Source organism: Xyrauchen texanus, chromosome 27, assembly GCF_025860055.1.
Source record: "Xyrauchen texanus isolate HMW12.3.18 chromosome 27, RBS_HiC_50CHRs, whole genome shotgun sequence".
NCBI classification, from domain to species: Eukaryota; Metazoa; Chordata; class Actinopteri; order Cypriniformes; family Catostomidae; genus Xyrauchen; species Xyrauchen texanus.
In genome coordinates, this window is record NC_068302.1 from 23767818 (window position 1) to 23784497 (window position 16680).

At 37.5% G+C, this 16680-nt stretch overlaps 3 protein-coding genes across 3 annotated transcripts; 1 reads left to right on the forward strand and 2 right to left on the reverse strand.

The window, feature by feature from the left end:
- Positions 1–416: 416 nt before the first annotated feature.
- Positions 417–4890, forward strand: si:dkey-20d21.12 (uncharacterized protein LOC556245 homolog). The gene is made up of 4 exons (XM_052094012.1): positions 417–787; positions 2361–2506; positions 2672–2884; positions 3750–4890. The coding sequence occupies exons 2-4, from the start codon at positions 2383–2385 to the stop codon at positions 3890–3892; spliced, it is 480 nt and encodes a 159-aa protein (XP_051949972.1). The 5' UTR covers positions 417–787; positions 2361–2382; the 3' UTR covers positions 3893–4890.
- A 75-nt stretch (positions 4891–4965) lies between these two features.
- hyal3 (hyaluronidase 3) lies at positions 4966–15393 on the reverse strand. The gene is made up of 4 exons (XM_052094008.1): positions 15387–15393; positions 9101–10041; positions 6763–6852; positions 4966–5235 (listed from the first exon to the last, which is right to left on the reverse strand). The coding sequence occupies exons 2-4, from the start codon at positions 10037–10039 to the stop codon at positions 4975–4977; spliced, it is 1290 nt and encodes a 429-aa protein (XP_051949968.1). The 5' UTR covers positions 10040–10041; positions 15387–15393; the 3' UTR covers positions 4966–4974.
- LOC127620778 (N-alpha-acetyltransferase 80) lies at positions 13055–15592 on the reverse strand. Its single transcript, XM_052094011.1, has one exon. It carries the CDS (start codon positions 14124–14126, stop codon positions 13290–13292), a length of 837 nt encoding a protein of 278 aa, XP_051949971.1. The 5' UTR covers positions 14127–15592; the 3' UTR covers positions 13055–13289.
- Between the last annotated feature and the right edge of the window lie 1088 nt (positions 15593–16680).

Here is a 16680-nt window from a genome sequence, read left to right on the forward strand (position 1 = left end):
ATTCAAACCGAATACGTTTTTGCGCTATAAATAAATAAATATAAAAATAAATAAATAAAAAGCAAGACTAGACGCATTAAGAAAACAAAAACGAAAGCAGCTGTCTCGAAACGCGTTTTTGACCGTTGAAAATCGTTAAGTGACATGGTGTCTAAAAAGGTGCTCCTGCACTAGGTCAAAGACGTTGCATGTTTCCATATAGAGAAATAATGTGAAACAACACAGACGGACGCAAACAAGTGTGAACGGTCCCTAACTCAATTTAAACATTCATTAAAACTACTGCAGCCTTCTGTATGTTGCATTAAAAACGAATACACCGCACAATACTGCAGCTACATGAAAATCATGTAAATAAGTTTGTAAAATACTGCATTTTAAATAGAAGTGTTTATACGTGACATGCAAGTTGTTGCCGTCTATTATTTTGCACTTTTCTCCTCTTACTCAATGTTGATATCACAATATTCACTGTCCGTATGGTACCTACTGATTATTAGGCCCAAAATCTATAAATAACCCGTGTTTCTCCTCCATGAGACTGTAGCTATTTTGGGTGCGGGGATTTTGAGTTTGTATGGGGGTAGAGGTGCCAGCTAGGCGGACGAGACGGACCCAGATCACTTAAGACCTGCGAAGACCGTCGTCAGCTACTTCATTATATATTGAAAAAACTATCCAAATAAAATCTTTTCTCTCTTTTTCTCTGATGTAAGGGGTTATATCTTGTAAACAACACGGCAACTCAGAGACGTCTACCAGCGTTTGATGAAAACAAAACCTGAGGGTAAGTCTAAAGGGTAAACAAAACATGAGGGTAAGTGAATACTAATACAAATATATAAATCTTGAAAACAAAATATATTTTTAGCGAATAAGTAAAAAACCAACAACAAAAAAAAAATCATAATTATTAACATAATTGAGATCACCTGCTACTGTTTCTAAGACTATTAACTAAATAATTTAGGTTTAGAATTTGATTTAGCATTTCTTGCAAAAGAGTAGGCCTATGTGTTTGTTAGAGTCACTTACTGAAGAGTATAAAACGAATTAATGTCCTTGTTTGTTCACTATCAAATATGGAAACATGTAACATATCACCACTGCTGTTTGTAGTCTTTGCAAACTGCTGCTGTTTTCAGTCTTGGCTCATGCTTGGAAAACTGGCCAAGACAAATAACAACAACAACCCTGTAGCCTCACACCATGCAAAGCTACATGATGTTCTGCTTTAATTTTAAAGGGCTAGTTAACCTAAAAATGAAATACCTGCTATTATTTACCCATCCTTGTGTTGTTCCTAACCCAGTCTGAGGAACTTAAAATAAGATGTTAAGTAAATTGTCAGTCTCAGTCATCATTCACTTTCATTGCATCTTTTTCCATAAAATTAAAAGGCAAAGGTGACTGAGGGTGCTTTCACACTTGGTTGGATTTCTTGGTCCGAACCGGAGTTCATTTTCTACCTCCTCCCCCTGTCCCCGCTGGTCTCTGTTCACATCATATTATTTGGAATCGAAACCGTGGTCCGATTGCATCATCAACATGAGTACAAGCTGCAACTGTTTACCACTGGAACCAGGTAACAACTTGAAGTCATCAGCTTAATTATTAGTTAGTTCCACCAAAACTTTACATGCACAAAACGCGGATGCATTGAATGTGTTATAACTTGGAAGAACGTTAGTGTTTGTATGCCGTGAGCCCACGGATGCGTCTCAAAAGATGTAAAGAATGTGAGCTGTTCACTGATGGCGATTTATTTGGAGACAAGCAGGTATGAGAAATGCACTGTATCATAATAATTGTGACCGGGAGCCTGCAAAGACACTATTATATATCATCAGTAGCGGTCAGTAGCAGTTCTAGCTTGTTTGGCGCCCTGGGTGAAACCCGCTTCAACACACCACCAAAGGCACCTCGTGTGCCCCTTCCAAATGAACTGAACTTTGACATCAAACCCAGGTGCATACCAAAAGTGCCATTGTGAAAGCACCCTGAGGTTAACATTTTGCCTAACATATCCTTTTGTGTTCCACAGTATAAAGAAAGTCACACAGATTTGGAACAATATGAGGGTGAGTAAATGTTGGCAGAATTGTCATTTTTGGGTGCACCCATGGACTTTCCCTGTAAGGTTCTGTTGTTAATTTTGTTTGTTGTCTAGAAGCCCATGGGAGGGTTTCTCGGAGAACCTTTGAAAGTTCTTACTCCATGAACAAGTTATTTTTAGAACTAATTGGTGACAATTTTTATCTGTTTAATGCATATCCATTCACCCATTTTCTGCTCTATTCTTCGGTTCTGTTGTCATAATCTCCTATCTACAATATTAAATCAGATGTGTTCTTTCTCAGTTTTTCAGTTGTTGGAGTGATCATGAAGTCCACTCCTCCGCCAGCATTTGTTCGTGTCAGTGACAGAGACCTGACAGAGATTGAGCTCCATTCAGTTGATTCCATCAATGATTTGCACCGAACACACTTTGAGCAGCACAACAAAGGTATCATGTTTATATTCATGTCAACACTGAATAACATCTAATATAAAATTATCTCTGTCCAGGTTGCTATATAACTGATATGTGTCACACCAACATGCACTTTTGAAGATATGTTGTAGATCTTCAATGGTTTCATGGCAACTTAAACATGCTCCTTACTTCCAGGTGTAATACCACCCCGCCCGCCGCCTCCCTCCACCAATGGGATCCTTCACATGCAAGACAGGCCAGTTGACTGTCAAACAGCACAATCCTCGAGAAGGCCCTGTGTGAGCAGTCTGAATGACATTTGCACTTCCGCTAGGTGGCGTTATTTCTTAGCATGTGCAGCTATTATTGTAGCCCTCCTCGCGCTCATTCTTATCTTCAGTTTTTTAGGTGAGATAATCTGTTTTTTATACCACTTTCTTATCCAGTCATTGTATCATTCTGAAATAATGTTAGGCTAGACTTAAAGGGATAGTTCACATCAAAAATAAAAATTATCCCATAATTTACCCTCATGCCATCCCAGAAGTGTATAACTTTCTTTCCTCTACTGAACTCAAATGAAAATTGTCAGAAGAATATTTCAGCTCTGTGGATTCATACAATGCAAGTGAATGGGTACCAATATTATGAAGCTCAAAAAGCACATAAAGGCAGGATAGAAGTAATCCATAAGACTCAAATGATTAAATCCATATCTTCAGAAGCAATATGATTAATATGGGTGAGAAACAGATCAATATTTAAGTCTGTTTTTTCTATAAATTCTCCTCCCTACCCAGTAGGTGGCGATATGCCCAAAGAATGTAAATCGGCAAAAACAAAAGAAAATATGTGAAAGTGATTAATAGTAAAAATGACTTAAATATTGATCTGTTTCTCACCCACATCTATCATATCACTTCTGAAGATATGGATTTAACCACTGGAGTCTTATGGATTACTTTTATCCTGCCTTTATGTGCTTTTTGGAGCTTCAAAATTTTGGTACCCATTCACTTTCATTGTGAGGTCCTAGAGAGCTGAAATATTCTTCTAATCTTTGTGTTAAGCAGAAAAAATAAAGTCTTCCACATCTGGGGAGGCATGAAGATGAGTAAATGAGAGTATTTATATTTTTGGGTGAAATATTGGTTTAAAAGGTGAAGTGTGTAATTTCTTAACCACTAGCGTCACTTCACCTTTAAAGGTTCTGTTCAAACATATATTTTGTAATTTCTTCAAATAACATCGGTTCCTCTTACCAACATTCCAGTACAGCAGAGCAGTGCTCTTCACACACTCTTGGAGATGGTGAAACAGAAACCAGAAGCAGCTGAAGAAATCTCCCTACTCTTACAAGAGGTACACAAGATGCACTTGAACTTGACTGCAGTGGGAAATAAACAGCGACCATGAAAATAACAATCAACACAAAATTCTGCTACACTTTGCCAACATGATGGAGAAATTCAGATCAACATGTGTGATTCTCTGTCTTGTTTTGCTATTCCAAAAGTATCCACTAGTGCATTGACTTGCTCAAAGACATTTACTTGGCCTGTTTTTTTTTTTTTTTTTAATGAACAATACGATCTGACAGTTTTATGGCTGAAATTTCTCATATGTTTTAAAAGTTTCATTTTTGTAACTCAAAAGGAAAACAGCACATAAGGCCACAAAGATCTCATCAGTATCTTTAGTTTTCTGGTCTCTTACCATTCCACTCCTATTAAATGTCCTCTACACTCTTAAGATAAATACTGCTTATACGCTGCCCTCATGCACTAAACTACAATGACTAAAAGTTAATCAGAGAAAGAGTTAGAGTTTTGTGGACACACCTGTGTGATACCTATGACCAGTTCTTAAATGTTATAATTTGTTAATGTTCATTATGGCAAAAACCTCCCAAAGCAGGAACAAGGTAGATTGTTTTTTTAACCAAAACTCTTGAATGGACTACAGTGAGCTCTCTTGAATGAACGTATATTGACAATGAGTGTATATTATTAAGAGCCAGAGCCATGATGTTATATATATATATATATATAGGGAGAAAAAATAATATTTACAATAAATAAAGAGTGAAATGATTTATAAATGAAAAAGTGCTTGTATTCTGGTTACAGGATTTTAAACATTTATTTGGTCATCAGAAACTATTTTAGTCAGTGTACTGGTAACACTTTATAGCAAGGTCCCATTTATTAACATTAGTTAATGCATTAGGTATCATGAAAAATATATTTTTACAGCATTTATGAATCTTTTGTTAATGTTAGTTCATAATGCATTAAATGTTTATTTTAATATTTAAAAAATGTATTACTATGTTGAAATTAACATTAACCAAGTAATAACACCATAAATTATGTAAAATATTGTTGATTGTTAGTTCATGTTAACAAATGGAAACTTGTGTAGTGTTACCAGTTTGCTTTATAATAAAAAGAGAAATAAAAACAACAGAAACACACACATTTCGGACACCTCTGTTCTCAGGTACTTGTTTTCTCGCACTGCTTTCCACTCCATCCTTCATAACACACACACTTGAAATTTGATCTTATGTCGTTGAGACTGTCGGCATCATAGGAGTCATATAGAGGGATCATGTGACCCGAGTGTGGGTCCCGTCGAGCACAGCGTCCTTGGGAGTTACAAATTCTCTCACTGCAGTGCCTCACACCAGCCTGCAGAGCAGCAGCATACTCCCCTAATACTGAGCTGAGGTACTTGCGCAAGAGTGTACACTGCCGCTAAAGAAATAGAAAAACATTATTATATCATAACAGCTGTCAAGCAAGGAGTTGTAAAGCATGTACTGTATCATATATGGCCTGTAATGCATCTGAATTAAGTAGAAATTAAAAGGAAAGTTTACCCAAAAATAAAAATACTGTCATTATTTACTCACTCTTGGTCCACTATGGAACAACATTCTTGAGAAACAATAGCTCCGGCATCCCTGATTTGTGCTCACTTGCCTCCAAGTAGGATGCATCGCTCCAACAACTCTATTGTTTGGTGCTCTCTTAGGATATGGACCATGGTCGCAATTTAGATGAAATTCAGATTATGGCCACAAGCAAACAAATTTTACCATTTCCATACCCCACATTGCCGCTCTGCTGGATTTAGCTGTTCCTCTGTGTTCTTGGATGGAATTAAAGTATGTTTCTGACATTTGAACAAAGAATATGACATCCCAAGACATGGAGCGTGAAGCAATTACCCATGTTTCCATTGTTCGTGCTGGGTTGAACTTGCTTGATTTGATTATTTGGGGATTACTTCCCCTAGAATCTACGTCCCTGGATTATACCCTGACACAGATCTGACCTGCCAAAAATACCCTAGTGCCCCTTCTAATCTATATCACATGTTTTTTTTTCCATGTCATTCTACAGCTCCTTTTTGGTCCTCTATATTTTATACTTTTTCACAGACATACAATCAAGATATTAACCCAAATCCCATTTCTGCTATTTATGGAGTTGCTCCAGAGGAGGTGTGCTTGTCATCAGATTCTCTAGCATTTGCGTCACTCCTGGCCCACCGTATAATTTTACTTAAGTGGAAAGATAAGCCCCTCCGTCATATAGCCAATCTGGTGGCTGAAAGATGTCATGGCACACCAGATTCAATACAAGTTAAAGGTTCAATACAATCGACAGCATTTTGTGGCATAATGTTGATTACCACAAAAATAATTTTGACTAGTCCCTCATTTTCTTTATAAAAAGCAAAAATCTGGGTGACAGTGAGGCACTTACAATAGAAATGAATGGGGCCAATCTGTAAAGGTTAAAATACTCACTGTATTAAAAGTAAAGCCACAAGAAGTAAACAATATATATGTGTTAACATGCTTTTAGCATGATCAAATCTATGAACCTTTTCTGTGGAAAGTTATATACAATTTTACAACTTTGTTGCTATGACTACTTAACACCCTAAAATGACGTTATAATTTAAATGACGTTACAGCTCAAATAATACCCAAGTTTTATCTGAAAAATCAATGTAAGTACTTTTATAAAATTATAAGATTCACATTTCTGCCTTTAAACCCTCCAAAAATTTTCTCCATTCACATCCATTGTAAGCGCCTCACTATAACTTCGATTTTTGCTTTTATTTAAAGAAAACGAGGGACCTCGTGTGTAATTGAACCAGTGTAATGGCATACAAGTAAATGATGACAGAATTAAAAATTTTGGGTGTATATCTTTAAAGCATTTCGGTAACACACGTCATAACCTCTTGCACACACAGACACTGACCTTGGATTTGGTGAAACTCAGCTCACCCCATAACACAACTCCAGCTGCACCTAAAGCAGCACTCTCCCCTAGTGTGTGCTCCAAATCTGTCTGCAAAGATCAACACACATACATTCAGTAACTACTCTCTGATTAGCCCCAATAAACACTTTCAGAAAGAACCAGCTGTCTGAGAGGGAATGGTTTGGTTTTAGCTAGGTTTCTGAGTGGGCATATCTATTCTTGGCTGGAGAGATAAATCAATTAATGCATGATAAGGCTGGAGCTCAGCGCAAACATGAAACATCAAATTCTGACCTTCACAATGTGAGACAACATGTGGAAGTGGTCAAATTATAGGACCACAAAAGAGTTACAGGGGCACAATAACTATTCAAAGTGTGATCGTATTGGATTTTGTGACTTTTTATCTTTACACTCAATGTACAGTATCTAGCAGTACAGTTCTACTGACGGTGTTCCATGTTCCCAATATATGCATCTTCTTGTGTAGTGCTTGGGTAAGAAAGATTCTATCCAAGAACATAAATTATAAACACATCAAAAACTAGATTTTTACAGTTTCTGACAAAAATGTGAGTGGTGCTTCTTCACATTAAAAAAAAAACGATGACAATGCTGTTGGTAAGGTGTTCGGGTGTTTTTGTGCATTGCTATGTAGTTGTGCCCTGCGATGGACTGGCGACCTGTCCAGGGTGTCCCCCGCCTTTCGCCCAATGTTAGCTGGGATAGGCTCCAGCCCCCCGCGACCCTGTACACAGGATAAGTGGTTGACGATGGATGGATGGATGCTATGTAGTTGTTAGGACGTTGCTAAGTGGTTGCTTACTGGTTCAAATCAAAAGGACAAGTAATGATGTTCTGGTCCCTAGATATGGCTCCTTTGATACAAGTCTACAGGGGAAAAAAATAGTCTTTTTTTTGTTGTTGCTTGTTTTAAGGTAGGTCAGGCAAAAATCACAAGTCCATTTGCTTAAGTAAGTAATAGCACATACAGTATCTCCTCAACAATCCAAACTTTGAGATATAATTTATGTCCGTAGCACATGCAGGACGAGTTAAAGTATGTGCTGAAGTTTAATACTTAAAAGGATAGTTCACCCAAAAATGAAAATTCTCTCATTATTTACTCAACCTCATGTCATCCCAGATGTGTATGACTTTCTTTATTCTGCAGAACACAAACAAATATTTTTAGAAGAATGTGTCATATTTGTAGGCCCATACAATGCAAGTGAATGTTGACCAGACATTTCAAGCTCCAAAAATCACTTAAAGGTAGCATAAGGGTAATCCACAAGACTCCAGTGGTTTAATATATTCAGGAGCGATCCAATCACTTTGGGTAAGAAACAGCTCAATATTTCAATCCTTTTCTTTTACTATAAATCTCCACCTTCACTTTCAGAATGTGAAAGTGGAGATTTATAGTAAAAAGGACATAAATATTGATCTGTTTTTCACCCACACCAATCATATTGCTTTTGAAGACATGGATTTAACCACTGGAGTCTTACTGATTACTATTATGCTGCCTTTGTGATTTTTGGAGCTTGAAAGGTCTGGTCACCATTCACTTGCATTGTATGGATCTACAGAGCTGAGATATTATAAAAATCTTCGTATGCGTTCTACAGAAGAAAGTAAGTCATACATATCTGGGTTGGCATGAAAGGGAGTAAATGACGAGAGAATTTTCATTTTTGGGTGAACTATCCCTTTAAGGGTTTGTATTACAGTGTCACAAGAAAAGGAAAAAAATCTGTTTTTAAATGATTCCATATAACTGGATCGCTGATTATCTACTGTTGATGGATTCCTGCTCATACAGTATTTATTATATGACAATGTTTATCTTATAGTCTTTTTATTGTGACACATTGTGGATTATTGTAAAAGTGTATATTTTGTTTCCCTTTTGTATTTGTGTAAGCAGCTGGGAGCACAGACATTTCAAAATAAAATTCCATAGTATATTTCGGGCTTGTGTATAGATAAAAGTCCCACGTTATGCTCCAAATCTTAAGTTTTTATGGTTATTATTGGGATTTTGGATGTACAGTAAACTGCATCTGGGATTTAATTAAATTTAGACTCTTGTAGCCTCTTTGTTGGTGCCCGTCCCAGTCAGGGAAAGACTTTCAATAAATCGATTTTCAGATGATTAATCGGATATCAGCTTTTTCTTAGTTATCAGTATCAGAAATATCCAATGTTGGTCAACCTCTGCTAAGAATGAGCAATACCAAAAGTGATGGATTCATAGCTTGTATGCTGCAAGATGTGTATGTTTGGGCCCTTTTTTTTTTTAGGAACAGCTGAGTGCATGTGAACGTACCTGATTCAAGAACATCAAGGTGTGTGTGAATGCCACTCTGGCATAAGGGAAAACAGGGAGTGCTGCAGTGCCAGGTGAGTGTTGGGATGCCACTCGGAGGGCCTCTAGTATACGGTGTCTCACCATGAGTTGAACATGAGTGTGTCCAGCTAGCTTACGCCACACATAAATGCTCGGATACAGGGCAGTGGACTGTTGCCATAGCACTGCCAGTTTGTCATTCAACTTCTCTGTGCCATTATGGCACTGCCCTGTGTAGCCACTCTTTCCCTGGACATTGTTGTTAAAGCAACTGGGAAACCCATAAAACCCCCATAACCCCTTAGGACAAAGATGAACTCCAAGGCGAAGAGTTTCTCCCATAAAATCTCTTGCTGCTGATTCAAACTCTTCCTTCGCCTTTAATTTCACTTCCTTCTCCAACATCTCTGGATGTTCCCACCTAACCAGCTGCTTAGAAAATTTCCGATATACCATTCTTGTCCCGAAGTTCAACATCCATGTGGGTTGCCACGCCTCCCAATCTATCACAGCTAATCCACTGAATGTCTGCTGCAAGACATCACTGATCTGTGCCTCTGCCAATAAAAGATGAGCCTTCAGGTTTCCATGTTGAGGCAGTCCACCATTGACCTTCGACCCTTGACGGTTGATGTAGGGGTAGAGGCCCAGACGGCGCTGATAAAATAAGTTGATATTCTGACCGAGAAACCTCTGTTCTGAGTTATGTATAATGTTGTACTGGCGCAAGGGCAAGGAGACTCCATATCGACGCTGACACCGTGCTGTAGGCATATTCCAGATCACTGAAAAGCCTTTCCGCCCCAAAACAGACTCCATCCCTTTCACTATATTTTGAGAAGATGGGTTGCTGTGGGACAAAATGACTGACAGGGCTAAGGTGAGGATGGGATGGGGTATAAAGGATCCAAAGAGCATGCCTATGAAATACACACACAGATAGATTTAGTGTCACTAATATCCAGACAAAAACATACCCTGCAGCAATAATCTAGATTGAAGCTTAATTAAAGTTTTGGTGAACTGGATCTCATGAAAATGACGTGACTGTGGCAATAGCCTATTATTGCTGAAATTGCCTTTCACATTCCAAAATGAAACGTTACACTGAATGGCGCAAAAAGCAAGTTACATTTTCTCCCAATCAGATGAGGTTTTTATGGTTAATGCTTTATCAGTCTTTAAATCAACGAAACATACCTCGATACCCTAAACCTAAACCTTAGCGACAGTGACATAAAAAGCAACTGTCATTGTGTGGTACTACTATGACACTTTTGTCTCACTTTCAACTCAGGACTTGTATTACTGTATCAATTGAGCTACAGTTTATGAATGTAGTTGGTTATGTAATGCAAATGTTAAAATATTAATAGTAAGTGTTTTGATGTAATAAAATATAATTGTGAGGAAAAGGAAAAGTATGTGTTTATGAACTAATAATCTGCCATTTACTCATAATTTGTGTGAAAGGGAATACAATTCATTGTTTTAGTGTCTAGTGTTCCTTTCACCAGAAAAAGTGCTGCAATATGTGCAACATGCCATGTAAAAATATTTTTTGTAGGTATAGTAAGATGATTCTTGTTTTCACCAAAGTGTAGTGCCATAAAAACTACAGAACAAGAAATAAGGACATTATGGACACAATGTAAATCTCCAATGAGCAAGCCCAGTCGGAACCTGCTGACATTTTTGGTATTTTCTTTTTTGAGGGGAAATGTCTTGCATTGAGTTGAGAATTCTAAAATAATATAGCTGAAACCATGAGCAAGTCAAAAAAATTAATAAATGAACATGCAAGGGTGGGTGGGGAATGGAGTGAAAAACTTAAATTAAAATAACACGCTTTACAATTCTGATGGTATATGCAGAGTTCTGTGGCCTGTCCATGAGTCATGTTTTTGTAAAGCCACTGTGCCTGTTTTATTAAATGTAATAAATGATTTGCGGGTTTGAGCAAGCAGATAAAATGCTCTGACAAACTTCATGTTTGGTAGCCCTGAAGCAAAAGCATGTCAGACTGTTCTGGGAGTTAACAGTCAATATACATTAATTTTATGACAGGCTTTGTGTCCAGCTTTTGAGAATAACCAGAGCAACATTAGAGATGCTATATGTGATAATATTCTCTGAAATTCTCTGAGTGCATTATGTATTCACATGGCTTGTTGAGGCAAAATCACATTACTTTTTGATGCGCATTTATATTCCTATACAGTGCTGGGTAATTTACTCAAAATAAGTAACCCTCTATAAATTACTTTTCCAAAAATAATCAGAGTACATTACTGATTGCTTCATCTAAAAAGTGATCACATTACTAATTATTTTACTTTTAAGCTACTTTCTAAATCCCTTTTCCAAAAAAGTTTTAGTTTTTCTGCTTAAATTCAAAATGTCTATATTGTCTCCTCATTCATTGTCACATATCCCAAAAAAGTCACTGTTAGGTAAGTCACTGTTTGGATTTAAATAAGCAGATAATGTACTTAAGAGCCTGTGATTGGATCATAATTGCAGTTTTGTTTCAGTAGGCAACAATTAATTTACCCTTACTGATGCAGTTAAAAAAAACAACTAAGGAGATGGCTGAAATAACTGGAATTGGGTACTAACTGGAATTGGGTACTAACTGGAATTGCAACACATTATTAAAACCTAGAAGGATAGTGGTGGGTTAGGGTTAGCTGACGGTTCACCACTGTCCTTCTTGGTTTTAATAATGGAAGAAATGTGGTCAGAGAAAAATATTGAATGATTGTGATCTGAGATCACTACAATGCTTTGTGAAGTCACATCATAAACAATCAACAGTTGAACTCACGGCTATGTTCAATAGTGAAAGAAAGAGCATTTCCACATTCACAATGCGACGAGAACTTACAGGATTGGGACTAAACAGTTGTGTGGCCACAAGAAAGCCACTTGTTAGTGAGGCTAATTGGAAAAAATTACTTCAATTTGCAAGGAAGCATAAAGATTGGAGCAATGGAAAAAGGTCATGTGGTCTGATGAGTCCAGTTCACTGTGCAAGCTTCTGGAGGCAGTTTTATGATCTGGGGTTGCTTCAATTGGTCAGGTCTAGGTTATTCCATCAATTATTTTTTTCTTCCCTTACATATTCGAGGATGACAATGCCAAAATTCAATGGGCTCAAATTGTGAAAGAGTGGTTCAGGGAGCATGAGGAATCCTTTTCACACATGTATTGGCCACCACAGAGTCCTGACCTTAAACCCATTGAAATTCTTTAGGATGTGCTGGAGAAGACTTTGAGTGATTCAACTCTACCGTTATCAATACAAGATCTCTGCCAAAAATGTACGCAACTCACAGAAATAAATGTTGTGACGTTGTATAAGGTTGTTGAAACAATGCCACTATGAATGCATGCCATAATCAGAGCTAAAGGCTGTGCAACGAAATATTAGAGTATGCAACTTTTTTGGGGCCAGGCAGTGTATTTTAAATGAATTATACATATTACTTTAATGCACGTAATGTACTTAAAAGTAATTAAATGAAAGTCAGTAATTGTAATCTGATTACAGGAATTTAAAATGTAATGTGTTACACTAATTTTATTGACTAAAAAGTTATTTGATTACTAATTACTTTGTAATCGGATACACCCAACACTGTTCCTATATACATTTTATAGGAATATATTTGCTAAATGTGTTTCCATTGTAGTTTATGTGCATGTCTTCTTGCTGATTCCAAAATGCTCTACCTTAAGTGAACGTACAAGTTTTTTTTATGCATATTTATTCACATCTTGGTGTTTCCATCCAGGATTTTTTAAGCGATATCCCAAAATTGGAATAAAAATATGTGGATAAAACCCAGCTACAAGTCATCATTGCTCAACCTCATATCCGATCCTTCTTAAAAACAAGAACAACACTTAAAAAATATTATAAAGGTTTTATTTTGAGATAGTCATTTAAACTGAGGCAGGTGTCAAAATGTCAGCAAATATATCTGGTCCAGAGAAATTTGTCAACCTTCAACTGATTTTACAATAAAAACTTTACATAAATAGCAGTTAAAACACAAAGTAAATCTTTGGTATTAAGGCACATTAAGATTGTCACAGTGTTTTAAGTCACCAAAGTTCAAACAGGTTTATATTACACAGTAAACACTGCGTTTGTGTATTTGTTTCAGATGTCCTTGTGCATCCAGAAGATAGGCAGCCCTCTGTTGTCTGTGTATGGTGTTTGCTCCAGAGTCTGAGTAACTGGAGTCCAAGACAAAGGAGCAGGAGATGGAGGTGGTGGAGGAACAGAGCCAGACAGAGGAGGAGGAGGAGGAGGAGGAGGAGGTGGTGGAGGCAGAATCGGTGAAGATGCAGACTGTGTCATATTATTTATTGATTTTGAAGATAATTTAGCAGCATCACTCTTCATCTCATCCTCATTCTCCGCAGTCCTACAGAACTTGTGCAGCACCTCCATAGACACGAAGGATGCCAGCGTACCGACACTCTGGACAGGTTTGGACAGCACAAAATCCAGATGGGCATAGAAGTGTTGCTTATCATGGGTGGTTAGGCACAATCGGGTGCAGCCCCGTGCCTTTGCATATTGCTCTACACCCTCCATCAAGATACGCCCATAGCCCTTCCCTCGCAGTGTGCTACACACCACAACAGACTCTACAAACAGACTATGGCTTCCCAGTATGCGGGATAAGCGGGCATGGCCGATTAACTTCTCATCTTGACTCAGCCTCTTCCCCTTCAGTAGGAGGAGACACACAGGATAGTTGTGGCCCGATTGATGGAGGGAGTGCATTCGCGCCCCCATACTGCGTTGCCATTGGGTGTTCAGTAGTTCCGCACATGCCTCCACTAAGTCCCAGCGCTCATGAAGAGGTTCGATTTGAACAACTGCGCAGTCGACATCGCACCTGCACACACGCCAAAGGCAGGGGTCAACTGAGAAGTAAATGTCAGTGACTCTAAATTTGAGTAGAAACCAGGAGTTGTTGGAAAACATTATTAGCAGCTTAAGTTTCTTCTTTCATTATGCTTTAAGTATACAATTAATAAGTATGATAAAGTTCTGATAAAGATAATGTGTTAAAACATGCATGAAGTCCACCCCCGCCCCACAGCTCAGATCAGACATGGTGTTTAAAGCTGCTCTCTTCACTCAGTACCTTAAAATCACTTATTTCCTACATGATACTATTTTTGTGACTTGTGCAATAGTCAAGTAGGCCAACTCCAAAATGTGTGACACTTCTACAGGGTTAGTGTAGGGGCTCTGTACATTTTTGCTGGCGGTTTGGAGCTCCTGCCTCTTTAAGGAGCTCGGCCTGCAGCTATATCATTCTCGCAATAGTTGACAGTTATTTTCAACACTTCAGTCACCACAATGGCCACATGTCATGCAAATGAAAGCTTGTGGATACTCAGTTGAAGGCATTTCAAGTAATTAAAAGGATAGTTCACCCAAAATTAAAATTCTGTCATAATTTACTTACCCTCATGTTGTTCCAAACTCATTTCACTGTATTTCCCTATTCACTTTCATTGTGAATTGAAATTCTCTTATCATCCATGTAAAAAGGAAGTCATATGGGTTTGGAACGTTATGAGGGTGAGTAAATGACATCAGAATGTACATTTTTAGGTGAACTAACCCTTTAATTTATAACAAAAACAAGAACAATGGCAACATTTCATGAGTAGGCAACAACGCATGTAAATAATATTTAAAACTAACACGTTTTCTTATCTGCAAAATTTAAAAGCAGAAGCAGCTGTGGTCTGTATTTGTTGCTGTTGGGTTTGTCTGAATATGTGACATCTGTTTTACATCTTGCCGTTATTCTAAAGTGAACTTTAATCTAGTAAAGAATATAGATAAAAGATATATAAGAAATAATAAACCCCAGAACAGACAACACATCATCATTTAAAAACCAGTTCATTATTTATAAATGGAACCAAACATATGAAGATTAAATTACATGATTTTTGTCTTTTGAACAAAAAGTGATCAGGATGATTTCTTTGCAAAAAATCAAATACAGATGAATCTGTGGAATAGGACATTTTGGGGGCGATAACCATTCCTTGATTATAATTATTTGAGACCTTCAGAAAAAGATTAAAAACCCAAATGTGGCATGCCAAAATAAACATCCACATTCGTTCAAATAAAAATAATAAACCACATGCAAAACTGCCAAAGCTACATACAGTGTAGAGTTTGCAATATCATAATTGTGAATAAAATAACCAGCCTCACCTGCAGAATTCAGACAGACCGAACTGCCAGTTAACCATTTAAAAACTGGCTCTCGTGCAGCTGAGGGTCAAATCAGGAAACAAGAGACTGAAGTAGAAGGATGATGTAAAGTTATATCTAACACTGACATGGAATCAGTTCAGCCAGTTATCTTGTATGTTACAAATTGTTTTTGTGGGGACAAGCTGGTTCCAGATCAGTAATTAAACAAGATGGCTTTCAACAGCTTTTTTTTGTCTTTAGCAAGTGTGAAATGCTGATGAAGTGTGTGGGCTTTAGAGAGGTTGTGCTATAATGTTCTTTGCAGGCCCTAATATGGAGACAAATCTTGAAAAGGCTAGGTAAGTCTGTTCTGGAAACTACAATTTAACATGCAGAGAGTCCAATAGACCCAAATTGTTAGACCAATAGGAAGCTCATTCACTAGAGCAATCAGCTCTTCACTTTCAAATTAATTACAGTAATAGTTCACCCAAACATAAAAATTCTGCCATCATTTACTCACCCCCATGCAGTTCCAACCAACTTTTCTCCATGGAACATAAAAAGAGATGTTAAGCAGAATTTTACTCTCAGTCACCATTAGGTTTGCCAACCCTCCATATAATATGCATCGTCCCGTATTTAGGGAAACAAAATTGAGCTCTGTATGAAATCCATCCGGAATGCCAGTATTTAAGCATGTCACACCCAAACTGCTGAGAAACTGAGAGAAATGCATCTGAAACTTTTTTCACATAAGTTGTGTGAGATATAGGCTTTTAAACGTCACACTGATGCCATGAATGTTTGCTTAAAATTGTAGCCTACTAAAACTTGCACTAAGACAGTGGGAAGGCCTATTCATGTTTTTGGTTATATAGGCCCTATTTACTATTTTATATACTGTCTACAATCTTATGACCCCATTTTTAAACTGAAAGCCGGTTTGTTGATTACAGCTTCGTTCTTTTGACAAATAATAGTTTATTAAAAGTTAAGATTGATAGAAGTGGGATTTATCCCTCATGTCAACTATTGTCATGGAAGTGCAACAGTTCAAAGAGAATATTGCTTAGCAAGTGAGATAAAGTCACAATAATTATATCAACTTACATGAATAATAACATCCAGTTTAATGACACAGATGTTTAAAGGTATCTCTGTCGAGTACAGAGGAGTGTTCCTGCCACAGTAACCCAACAGGACCGCAAATTGGGAATGCTGTGGCCAAGCATTCGCATCTGTGTTCGTGTACAGTATGTTTCGGCCTTTAGAGCTGGAATGTCCAGTATCCAGCTGATACAAAATTGGC